Source organism: Lissotriton helveticus, chromosome 1_1 (assembly GCF_964261635.1).
Source record: "Lissotriton helveticus chromosome 1_1, aLisHel1.1, whole genome shotgun sequence".
NCBI classification, from domain to species: domain Eukaryota; kingdom Metazoa; phylum Chordata; class Amphibia; order Caudata; family Salamandridae; genus Lissotriton; species Lissotriton helveticus.
Window position 1 is genome coordinate 886,161,671 of NC_136057.1, and position 13,645 is coordinate 886,175,315.

At 44.1% G+C, this 13,645-nt stretch overlaps 1 protein-coding gene across 1 annotated transcript in view; it reads right to left on the reverse strand.

Moving 5' to 3' along the window:
- PPM1H (protein phosphatase, Mg2+/Mn2+ dependent 1H) overlaps positions 1 to 13,645 on the reverse strand; it is a 601,142-nt gene that overhangs the window by 257,966 nt on the left and 329,531 nt on the right. Inside the window, exon 3 of the mRNA XM_078675682.1 lies at positions 2,032 to 2,376. Within this exon, the coding sequence (XP_078531808.1) occupies positions 2,032 to 2,376 (345 nt within the window). The remainder of the gene's footprint in view (positions 1 to 2,031; positions 2,377 to 13,645) is intronic.

A 13,645-nucleotide genomic window follows, 5' to 3' on the forward strand; every position in this document is an offset into this window, starting at 1 on the left:
GTATCCACAAGGTGAAAGTCAGGCATCCCGCCGCGAGGGGCCGTTGTGGAGATTAAGCAAGCTATTGCCCAGAGTCGCAGAGTGTGAACCCGTGAGTCGAGGAGGCACCGGGGCGAGAATTATCAAGTCAGTGGAATTTTTAGCCCAAGACCCGCCGAGGCGGGGAATTGAACCCTGGTCCAGGACCGATCTCAGCTTCCGGGTCTGCTGCCTCTAACCCCTGAGCCACACTTCTCCACCTATGCCGATTTTTGGGCAGAAAACATGTTTACTTCCTGTTTTGGAAGAAGGCAAACAGGAGAGACTGATTTCATCTTGAGCAGGGCCAGGTCACTCTCAGAAAACTCACAGTTAGTATCAAAGTGTGAGGTGAGGTAAGGGGGAGGTAGATTGGCTCCAGAGAGAACACTATGACCAGATTTCAAACAAGACAGCGCGCGTGCATCAGTGCCAGACTCCAACAGCCACCCTGCGATTAACAAAGGGCCCCGTCTCCTGAGAGGTTGTGCCAGTGAGGAGATAGGGCACTGACAGCCTGCCACACAGACAATGTACACTATAGAAATATCAAAACATACATACATAGGACACACATCTTTAAAGCACATTAGAGCACAACGCACCAGCATCCGCACCAGCGACCTTCCCTATCACTCTGACTCTATGGTGTGTGGGACCCTGTCCCGTGCCTGACACACGCTCCACGGAAGGGGTGTGGCTGGGGACACACACCCCATCCAGGGTCCCATCGGTGCTGCAAAGTATACGGAGAATATTCACGAATGATACTGCGCACGTGAGAGCAATGACTCGGGCGCAGTCACCCACTCTCAGAAACCTGCAAGGAGACCTGAATCAGACAGTCGGCAGGGCTGCAATACCAGAGATGTACTTCGCATACAGGAAGGGTCAATATCAGAGGCCAAGAAGATAAAGGAAGTCTATTATCTGTTCATACACACCAGCAAGGAGCTGTAATTACCTGCTGCTGAGGCTCAAGTCCCTCGAGGAAGAGTCGAAACCCCGAGCAGGCAGGCAGGGGAGATCTTGCAGTGTGTAAACTACAACTCCCTGATATTTTCAAGCCACTCCTGGGGTCACGTGAATACACCCCACAACCATAGAATAGTAAAGTGAAGACCCCAAAGAAGTAACAGGTGAATGAAGTTCAAGGAAAAAAGTGATATTATTCCAGCATGGCTAGCAAAAGCAACCCTACTGGTGAAGGAACCAGGGTCTCAAATACAAATTGCTCCTAGGTCTTGCATCCTGTATCTGTCTTTATTGCTTGGTCATTCCATAGCTTTCTTTCCAGACCACTGTGCAGGTAAAGGCAAGGGTCCCATGCCAGAGTTCATTTACTAACCAGGAACTCAAAATATTACCTTCGAGGGTGGCATAAAACAGCACAGAGAATAGACCTCGGATTATAACAATGTTCCCTCGACACGTGGGCAGATTCAGTGTACTGGCATTGCTCACTTAGAACAGTTTTACTTTTCTCCTACACGGCTTTGTCACTATTTAATACACCAAGGTACAAGATGGGATTCAATCATTTGCATGGTTATCAAATTTGCCAAATAAATAAAAACAATGAAGCTATATCATGTATTTATCTGCATCTGATGACATGTGGCTTTTCTATGTTATGCCACAAATACCTAAATAAATGGATAGATTTGAAAATGTGGAATACTTTATCATCCATATTGGAAAACAGGTGAGTAACTTAGATGATACAACTGCGCGTTACACCTGAGAAACATTTAACCATCAAACATAAGGATGAATAAGTACGCATTAGTAACATAAAATTGCCAGTCACCGCACACTGCAGCAACTCACAGAAGGGCTGGGGGCAGGTTATTTATGATATTAGGCCAGTTTGAGTGAATCAGCTATTTATGGTAGACGGATCCTAGCAATGTACACAAGGACAGATCTCAAGAGTGAAACAATTCTACTGAGTGAAAGTATACTGTAAAGTAAGAAGTACCAAAGGACAGCTGTCTCCATGGAAACACCTACCATTTCTTTGAAAGCGTTCTCAATGGCCCCAATAATGAGGCATTCGTGCGGGATCTTCTTCTCGGTGAAGAAGCGCGTTTGAGGGGTGCTGGGCGAGCCGGGCGCGCACCCGCCTGCACGCAGGGAGGCTGCCCTGGTAAGAGTCTTGTTGTTGGCCATGGCCGTCTCTGGCTCCTCCCCGAGGCAGGTGGGCGGAGGCAAGGCAGAGTTCTTCAGGATGTCTATGATGTCCTGCAGCTGCTCCACAATGTGGTGCTGGAGCAGCTTGGACGCCACCACAGCCGCCCCGGCTCCAGCATGGCCATCAAAGAGGGCCCAGTAATGGAAGGTGATGCCATCTGCCTCCTAGTAGGAAGGAAAGAAACACAAAGCTGTGTAAGCGATGCACACTCACAGCAAATGAAACACATCAGTCCAGGTAGTACCAGCAAATACCAGACATCAACTTACAGCAAAGGAATGATTGCGTAATATGTTAAATCTCAGAGTAGCCACATGATGCCAGATGTTAGTACAGGGAAATGTAATATTTGGCCTCAATGACTTATAAGGCGGTGAGAGTAACTAGCGATTAAGCTAAATTACATAATCACAATGATGAGGCTTGATGGGCGCGTATGGGTCGGGTACAACGACCGCGTCGGCTCAGTTACTGAAAGCATACATGAAGTGCTCTGATTCTCTGAAGAAGAGCTGCATTATAATTAGCGTTAAACATTACCATGAGTAGACTTGAGCTGTTGAAACCCCTGAAGTCTCATCAGGTTTGGAGGGTGATTTTCCACCTCAGTTGACATAATAAATTACTGGTAACCAATAGTCATTTTTTGAACAGAAACAAGTAGAGACTCAGACGTAGTATTGGTGTGGTGAGGGGGGAGAGGGACTGAATAAAATAATTTAAAAAGAGGTTACAATAATATAGGGAGATTGAAGCAGGAGGGGGCACTTTGCGTTTTATTTTATTGTATATAATTCCATGATTTTTTAAGCAAAGACACATATTGCGCATCAAAAATGCAGAATACACAAGGAGGTGATGAAACATATCAATCTACGCCGAATGCTCCGCATTTCTTCACTTCGAAGCTTATCCTGGAGAGAGGAGAAGGACATTACAGGTCTTGTCTGCTCCTAAACAACTATAAAGCATATAATTATTGACAATTTGCTAGAGAAGTGTGTTGTACAATCAGCCTACACTGCAAATTCTGGGCTGAGGTGTGATGAATACATGCCTTTTCAAAAGCTCTACAATCACAGCGATGTAAAAATAAGCATTGGCAAAGCTGATAGGTCTGGCATCAGCTGACGGCCTTTTGGCCTTCTGGAGGCTTGTTTTATCAAGGTTTCTGAAAAAATCTTTTTTGTGTGAAGCTTTCAGGCCCTCATTAAAAAAAACAATTGGTTGAAAACAAAAATATTTTTGGGTTGTAAAGTGCACACATTGCCTTAACAGTCCCGGTCACTTATGAGAAATGTATGTGTGGATGGGCTCCTTTTGAAAGGACAGAATACTGTCAGTCACAGAGACATTAGCAAATGGCTCAAGAGGGCTGACCCACTGTCCCATGCTGTCTGCTATAGTGGGTGGACGAAAAGAGTGAATGACACGATATCAGCTCAATGAATGAAGAGGGTTGGCTGGAAGGCCCTTTATTAAGTATATTCTACATTTTCATAAGGAATTCTCGATACTGCATTTTTATCATTTTCATGAATGCACGCACAGGTACAATTACACTCTACTCCCCTAAAGCTTCACAAACTCCTCCAACCTGCATTATTCAATGATCCTTCAACAACTCCGCCAAGGACAACAACATCCTCGTCAGTTCCTGAATATACCCAGACTGTACTGCGCCTGTAGAGACAGTCAAGGAAACCCATGATCCCCAAACACTGCCACATTTCTCCTGAGGGATCAGACAACTAACACAGCTTCAGCCCGTGGGAGAACTTAGTCTACTACCATCAAGTCAGCACCTGAGTGAACATACCCGCTACCACCGCCATGATACTGACAAAGGAGAAACACAATCAACAATCAATATCACAGCTCCCAAGGAAATCAGCAGTCTGATGCCACCATCTCCTGGAGCCATATAATGATGCCGTTTTTTGTCCTGCCTCAGTGCAGAAGGGGTCTGTGCACTTTATTTTGGTGTCCCAAGCCCATATATTAGCCTGATATATTTCTGAGCTAATGCATGGTTATCTGACAGCAGAGCTTGCAAACAGAAAGAGGTCGTTACTGCCATGTGTTTCTGAGTCCGCACTATCACAAGAGTGGGGTCACCTATGCTTTATGTAACAGCAATCAGACAGTCCCACCCTATTGGTGGACTAGGAACACATCTAAGCACTGCATTACCATAGAATCAGTACACACTTGAAGCAACTCTATAGGTAGAAGAAACCTAGGTTTGATTGGCAAATCCATAGCACAAAGGTATTTTGTGTACTCCTCCTTTCCTCCCTATCTCCAAAGTCTCACAGACCATAATTCAAGGGTGAGGAATCTCTAGCATCTCCTGCAAACATTCCACAGTCCTTCCACCTCCCAAAAGGCTGGGTTTCCTCAGTGACTATAGTGCGTCTTTCCCATGCTGTTATTTACTGCATGATGAAGTGGGATGTTCCAACCTGCATCTTCACACGTGAGTACTACTCGACTAATGGCAACACAAGGCAGGCTGGACATGCTGCATTAAAAGTCAACAGAACAGGGGAAAGAACGGGTAATATGAGGATACTACTCATAAAAAAATGTTGAAGAAAAACAAAGGATGGATTCTGCACTTAAAAGGCAATACTATGGTGTTTCCTTTGGCTTTTAGAGCTGATTACTGTTTTAACACAAAACAGAGTATGTGCCGGCTGCTCTGGCAGGCCTCTACAGTCTTACTCGTGTATTGCCCATAACGCAAGAATAATAAACACCTAGCATTTTCCTATGATCTATCCCTGAGTTTCATAGGCATCCACCAAATAAATCCTGATAAAAAAATACCCGGAACTTCTTGCCTCTTTCTAACTCAGTGCTTAATGTGAGCCTGTGGTTTCCAGTGCTGGGCACCGGAACTTCATTGTCAACATTGCCACTTATGACAGTCTGCCACATGGTGGCGCTGTTTGTCTAATTGCAAAATGAGCACAACAACAGTGATTATTAATCCAACATTCTTTAACAATGACTAATACCTGCAGTCCAAGCCATGCTTCTAGCTTTGAGGGCCTCGAATAGTGTGAAATGTCACACTTGTTAGCGTAGTGGTGTTGGTGCTGGCAGGGGCAATGCCTGATGCAAGTTGCAGGGGGCTCCTGACAAGGGCACTGGCACTTTCATTTATTTTTATTTTTTACAAATTAAGCACTGCTCTCACAGCCATAATTACTCCCTCCCCCCACTTCTCAAAGAAATGGAAACATCTGCAACCTGTGCCAACTACTTCACCTCCATCATGGCTTCAGCACCCTTCCAAAAAACAGTAAGAAAAATATATTTCGGCCCACTTTCTTTTGAAAGTAAGAAAATAACTTCTTGCGCTTCTGAGCGGGCATCATTACCCCTTTCCCTTGGATCGAAGATATCTTGGGGGCATGGCAGAGGTAGGAGAGTAGCGCTGCTGGAAGCAGCAGTGCCTGCTATTTCTTTTAGAAACCCTCTTGTAGGTGCAATGCATCTTTAGCTTCAAAGCGGCATCACTGTGGTGCACAATAATGTTTATATCTGCAACTGTTTTCAGTGGTGTAGCCGTAGTGGCATTGGCCATAATGCAAACAAGGAAAATACCTTTCCATTACCTGGTTTGGTAGTAAAAACAAAAGCTAAAGTTGGTTTGCAGTAGGTCCTGCATGCCACTGGGCTATGGTGCCACTGCACCTGCTGCACTGTTGATAGTTACACCCCTGGCTGTTGTCTTCAATCAGACACCCAAAACATGCATATCCCTCATGTTGGGCAATGTACATGCCAAGCTTTCAATCCGCATGTACCCAGCAGGAAAGGGTCTCCGTTTTCACACACCAACCAATACTAAACAGACTAACATATAACTATACGAAATAGTAACTGTAAGTAAACCTAAAATTCTGATTTGCCACTCAAACACCAAACACACACTGGCCAGTGATATTATCCTATAGACCAGGGCTTGAAGGTACCTAGCTGATGAATGCTGCAAGTCCATATTCATGAAAATTAACCTATACTAATATAATTATTGTGGGGGCAACTGTTAAAATGAAACTTACTGGGTAGCCAGCAGAAGCAGCTTGCTGTATCTGGTAAAAGAGTGTGTGTGAATGTTCCAGGTGGACTGAGCTGCTTTGTATTTCCAGTTGACGTGGTGATGGAATGATGCAACAAAACATTACAGTGTTTACAGTCAGCTCATGAGTGTAGTGCCAAATGGAATCTGGAATGTTTATGACAGCAGGAGGCCATGTTAGATCTATGGGGCGTTGTTGAACTTTGGCCTCTTTGCAGGGTCACTCCCAAGCCATTTGCCTTCACCCCTTCTAATTTTGCTGAATTCTTTTTTGCTGGCCTTAGGATTCTGAGCACTTTACCATTGTTAACCACTGCTAAGGTGCTTTTGCTCCCTCCCTAAAACATGTTAAAATTGGCTTACACCTGATTGGCATAATATTACTTATATGTCCCTAGTAAAGTGGTATGCCATATACCCAGGGCTCGTAAATTAAATGCTACTAGTGTGCCTGAAGCACTCATTGTGCCACGCACTTAAGTAGCACCTTAAAACATATCTCAGGCCTGCTACTGCAACATCCTAGCAGGCATAAACTGCCAGTTCAACATGGTAAAATAACCCTCTTGCCAAGCCTTAAACTCCCAATTTATTACATATGTCACCTCTAATATAGGCCCCAGGCAGCCCATAGGGCAGGGTGTATTTGAATTAAAAGGTTGAACATGTACTTTTAAGTTTTACATGTCCTGCTAGTGAAAAGCTCCTAAACTCATTTTCACTACTTTGAGGCCAACTTCTCCCTTAGGATCACATTGGGTTGCCTTATTACATTTAATGAGTGCTAACGTTTGATTAGGAGCAGGTAGGAAATTCATGTTTAATGTCTAAGAAATAGTAATTTAAAATCCTCTTTAATGGTAAAGTCTGGATTGAAGTCATCATTTTGAAAAAGCCTTCTTTTTTTAAAATTTGGCATTTTTATGCCCTAGCTATTTTGTGTCTGCAGCCTGTTACTGGGTCACCAGAGTGGGTGTAGTCAACAGTTGGACTTTGTTTATTCCTCCCAGATAGCCACACAATAGAGGGATTAGGTGTGCCTGGATGGTCCATCACTGGGGAAGGAGGACCCACTTGCAATTAAATAGGCTGTGCCCTGCCTTCACACAAAGAACTTCACAACACCTCATTGTTCCTGTAGTCAGGCTGGAGCTACGGCAGGGGAGGCAGGAAACTCTAAGCACTTCAAAAGAAAATCTCGAAAAACTTCCCCTACATCAAAGAAGGAACCAGGTAAAAAATGAGGACCTTCAGACGCACTCTTCCGTGAGACATTACTGCACACATCATGGGAAAGGTGGCGTATTTTTTCTAGTAAAAGCCACCTGTCTTGTACTATAACGGGATTAAATCAGTGAAAATGTTGGGGTGCATTTAAGACTTTTTTCACTGAGCAATAATTCCTCTCACCGCTCCGGAGCATTTCTCCACTGTGTGATATCAGATCATGATCTCCCATTCCAAAACCTCCTGTAGGAACATAGGCCATAGCAATGCCTGGACAGCTGTGGTTCCCTGACATCTGTCACTTTTTTTCTGACCTGATCTGTTTTTATTGTCTCAGCAAACTCGACACTTAGCCCACTAAGGTTTTCCCATGTTTTTATTGCTCACTACAGAGTGTAAACCCATCCATAGAGAAGTGTGATTACCGCCAGCCTCTTATAGCACCTCAATAGGCTACAGTGACCCGAAGGTTGGTGATAACTCATTAAATAGTGCAAGGTAGTGCAAGGTAGCTGTGTAATCTTTACCCCCCGGAAAGATGCTGTCCCCCACATTCTGGTTTCTTTGTTCCTCTCTGCATGTACATGGAAGGTTGTAAGTACAAATGTGTAGTGATATTTTAGTTCTGTGTCACTTGTGTGGTCCATGTGGTATGCAGACTTCTACCTTAGGGGCCTATTACGATTGCGGTTTTTCCGCATCCTCCGCGCCGGCGGAAGCTACCGCCGGCCCGGAGGATGAGGAAAAACCGGAGCGGACCCACCAAAGACCCACCGCCACATTAGGATGGCTGGTGGGTCCTGGTTTCGCTCCGCAGCTTTTCCGCCGCGGTTGGCTTACAACCGCAGCGGAAAAGCTCTAATATGGTGGTGGTGTCTCTCAGACACCGCCAGCCATATTAGGATGGGCTTTAAAAAATGCTTTTCCGCTGCGGTTTTTCTGCCGTGGAAAAGCATGTGGAACTTCACTGCGGGGGCCCGTTGCGGGCCCCCGCAGTGAAGGGGGGTGCACATGGGGGGTACCCATGGTACCCCCCTGCATTTGTATGAAGAAATCGGCAGGCACCGCATGGGGCCTGCGCTTTCTGCATACAAATGCAATGTATGCATTTTTACCATTGCGGCGGGTGCAGCTTGAAGCCGCACCCGCCACAATGGTAAAAATAGAGGATGTGACCGCCAGGGTGGTGGTCACATCCTAATTGGACAGGAGGGAACTCCGCAGGCCATGCGGAGGTTCCCTCCTCCTCTATGGTCGCGGACGGACTCAAGTCCGTCCGCGATCATGATGGGCCCCTTAGTGTTTAGATAACATTAAGGTAAATACATTGACCTTTCTGTCACTGTGGTTCCACTCAGGCCCAATTCCTCTCTTTGTAAAGAAAAAAAAAAACACAAGGTAAAATTAATCATAAGCAAAACAATTTTTGGTGGCGATGACATATGTTCGCACATCCCAAAGAATAACAGCATGAAGGGGTACAGTGGATAGATACAACGCATATAAATTTCCTAGGTGCTCCCACAATAAGTACACACTACCAGCCAAGGGTGTGATGACAGTCCTAGAAACCAAAATCTTGGGCCATACATTTTACAATATGTTTTACCAGAGCATTCAATATCAAGTAGTCCAAACAGTACAAATAGAGTCCAGGAGATATGCAGTAAAGATGCAGCCTTCATTTAACAGTGAAATCTTCTCGACATCCTTCCAGTTCTTGGAATGTAAGTGTATTGCCACATACCATAGACCAGTGTTACCCAAAGTGCGGCCCTCCTGACCTTTACATGCAGGCTCCTGGTCAACAGCAGCACTGGGCAGCTGTTTACTCGGCTCAGCGCCAACATTAACAAGCATCTGCAATGCAATAGGTCTCACATTTACGTGAGTTTGAGATATTGGCATTGTGAATGACAATGCCTTTTATTTATGTTTTGGTTTTTAAAACATAAGTAAAAGGCATTGTCGTTTACTATGCCAATAGCTTAAATTTTCGCAAATGCAAGACCTATTGCATTCCAAATGGTTAAGGGCATCGCTGAGTTGCCCCCTTCTTTCTCGCCTGGCCCCTGAAGAGCTCCTCGTTTGCTACAAGTTAAATAAACAAGCTGGTGGTCACAACTGCGCACAAGAGACCCCCCTGCCCTCTTGCAATACAAGAAACTCATTAAAGAAGATAGTGCTTACAGACTAAAGAAGACGTACCATGTAACAACTAGAGTAAAAGGCTAGTCCTCATGGAAGGTTGCAAATGAAGACAAGGCGGAACTAAGGTGGAACTAACAAGCCTATTAACGAATCAGAAGCCAGCATTTACAAAGGACAATGACACAAGCCAAAGACAAATATGGGCGGAGAGTGGGCAGGGCTTCAAGTACATACTCCAATACAGCATGGCTCGCAGCGCATGAGCTGCCCAAGCTCCATATTAAAAGAAATTAAATAAACAGGCACACATTTATTTAGGTCAAATGAAGTTAAAAATGGAAATGGAAGTAACTAGGGTGTCCTGCACCACTTAAATTTAGAAATGCCTTCATTTTTAAAGACATCTTGCAGCAAAAGTGTAAAGGTATGATAAAATCTGTTCACGTTTCAAAAAGTCTACCCCCCCCCCCCCGACCCAGACAACAATGCCAATAATGAACTCAGTGGTAAGTCAGTTGTAATGTGCTCTCTTAGGTTTGGCATTTCTATTTTACATGAACAACATTATAGTTTATTGAATCAAACACAGGAGAAGGTTTTGTACAGCACACATGTCGAAATCAAGTATTTCACGGTCCTCATATGTGATTATGAAGACAAAGGAGGGAAAGTGAATTAAAACAACTACCTAGGATCACACAATTTAGTTAACTGGAGAAGCCACAATTAATCCCAAGTTTTTGCTTTCACATTGTGCAATTCAGACACTAGATGTATATGCTTTGCTTTCTTTACCTCCAACTTACCGCCACCTCCTCCCCCAACCAAACGGCACCCTAATGGCATCAGTGCAGGCCTCAATCACATCACAGACCAAACTTTGTAGCCCCGGGAAAATCTGTGCAAGTACCAATGCAATAGGCAAACGGCAGCCGACATGTGTTTCATCAACATACCTTTTTCAAGGCTGATCCACTAATATCTATTGAGAATGAGGTAATGCACCCAACATTTGTTCCCCTGTAAAATATCAGTATTATGATGAAGAGCGGTCGGTCACCCATGATGTGGCAAACCTGCTGTTGTAGTAAATTCTATTTTGTGAGAACACATTTCTTTTTTTGAGGCGCACTAGTATAAAGTATAGCCTCCGAGTGAATCCATCAAACGCAGACCCTGTTAGCGTGCTAATGTAATGTCCGTGCCTCCACAATCTGCAGAAGGACAGTATTTAAAGTGACCAACATAGGTCCATCCAACGGGACCGTGATGGACCTGTCACAGCATAGCGCATATACTCCAAAAGTTAGTGGAGCGTTATTACTCTCAAAGTATAAATTATGCCTAACTAAGTGGGCCATGATATGCTCCCTGTCCAGAGGCTCCCAAGTCTCGCACCAAGTGAAAATTAACCAAGTTTTTCTTTGCGTGAGAGAATTTCATCACCATCTACCAGTAACTGGACGTTGCAATACTGCCTCAAGCCGCATGACACCAGTGGTAAACAATAGCACCGGCTGTGGACTGTGCACCATAATCACTGCTATCCTCATAACACAGCGCAAAGGTGACACACCATGCAGTACAAAAATGTCGAGGTGACTAGCAAATCTTTGACAACAACTCCAGCTGCATATACTATCATGATAAGGACTTGAGATCAAAACACGAAGGGAATTAGCCACAGAGAGAAGGAGGAGTTACAACTACACAGTTGCCACAGCTCAGTGCAACAACTTAAAATCCAGCTTTCAGATAGCAGGTGATCTGACAAAGCACTGAAAGTGATAACAGTGCTCAAGATCATTTGCCTAATATTTCCCTGTGAAAAAGTCATTAACCCTTCTGTCCAATGTATATGGTGAGGAAACCTAAAGGCAGTTATTGCTGGAGGTACGAGCAGAAGGAGGGAGACTGTTTACAGAATGGGCACCGCGGATGCCCCGTTATTGACACTGGATGTTGTCCTTCCTGTTACCGCAAGCGACCAGTAGGCTCACTTCCTGAATTGTTTCTCCACCAGAGTGAGAGTGAAGGATCGCATGGTGTGTCTGCCAGACCACAACATATTGCAATGGGAACGATCTTGAAACAACAGTGAGAGAAACTAGGGTACTTTTTGGATATGAGGGACAGACATGCTTTTGCTTTCACTTTTAGTCATGAACTGAAACAACCCAATGTAGTAGTGTCCTGTTTGCTCAAATTCGTGATTGTTGGCTTTAGGACTTTGTGCACTTTACAACGCTCACAGGCACTAAAGTGCTCTCTCCTTTAAACATGGTAAACTTGGCTTGCTGAAGATTTCTATGAGTCTTATTCACAAACTGCATTTTTTAGTACGTAAAGCAGTACTACAGTTGTACAACTAACTTACTACAAAACATAGTTCACAAACCTACAGATGAGGAGATCTCTGCATACGCTTATTTACTGCTTTGTAGTAAATGTGGGAGGGCCCAGGGGTGTTAGACCAGCCTATTGTGTGGCCTTCCCGAAACCTTTTGCCATATCATGTCCTGTTTGCTCAAATTCGTGATTATTGGCTTTAGGACTTTGTGCACTTTACCACGCTCACCAGCACTAAAGTGCTCTCTCCTTTAAACATGGTAAACTTGGCTTGCATTCAAATGGAGCTACTTTCTGCTGTAAATGCAGGATTCATACCATAACGGCTTTGTGAGTCAGAGTTTGAGGCTGGGGACAAAGAGACCAAGAGTTACTCAGTATAAATATAAGTCCATTCTTCTTGATGGTTTTAAGGTTGAGGAGACAATGCAGGTATGCCTAAGTGCCAGGATACTATGACTGGAGATGAATACAGGACACAAGTAGGTATTTGAGTGAACTAAAGAGCTTGTCTCTGGTGGATTGATGTTTTCCACAGTGAATGTCCTCCACGTAAGCCAGGAACAAACATAGCAGGGCTGCTCTTCTGTTTGGTAACATCACTGCAGCACGTTGTGTGTTTGAGCAGCTTTATTTAATTGGGCATTGGTTTCATTTGCCGTACATGTCTTGCTCCTGCCTGGCCTGAGCCATTCTTCTTTGGTGAGATTTAGTGAGTGTTAAATAAGAGGCAAAGTTCCTTGTTGTGTGTCGGGTGGATATGGTCGCCATTTAACTCAACCAAATGATACAAATATTTTTCAGAAACGGTAACTTCCATTTTCGACATTAGAGAAGATTTCATTTTCATTGCTGGAATGCTTAAAGAATGTGATAAAAACAGACATTTTAAAGGCCAAAATCCAGTGTCTCCAGGTGGACTGATGTGTTTTTCAGGGAGCTATCACTTCCAAAATCTGGAGAATTCCAATAAGCCAAAAAGTGCACACATAAAAAAGTACGAAATTAGAGAGTGGATGGAGGAGCCAGGGCAGAGTTATCCCCTTTCAAAAACAGAGCAAAAGAGTAAACCCTTTCTAACCTACACCAAAAAGCATGAAAATAATTTTGTCATGACAAAAAAGTTCATGCAACATCAACATTGTCCCACTAATATTTTAACCACTAGTCAATTGTAGACAGCCTAAAAAAAGACTCTACTTTGTCTAGTGACAGCATTGAACGTACAAACCCGAAATAGGGTTTTAACTTCAGAGTAGATATAAATATGTCTTTTGAGCGATACAAGCAAAATCAAAACACTGCATTTATGATGTAAAATATCATACCTTAATTAGAAAACAGTTACTGCAGGAAGGGGGGTGGGGTGGGAGTTTGAGGCTGGAAGGGTTAGCGCAAAGCACTACTGCTAAACAAAACCAGCCCCAGCAGTGCTACCTTGGTTACTGGGGTCGATATTGCAGAATCGCTGCAAAACTGGCCCCTACTCTTCCAGCCTTCCTGGCAAACGTCTGCTGCGGCCAGTCCGTCTCTGATTGCCAATATAGAACCATGACATATAAAGGCTTCCTCAAATATCTAACTATATCCATGGCCCACATCAAATAAGAGCA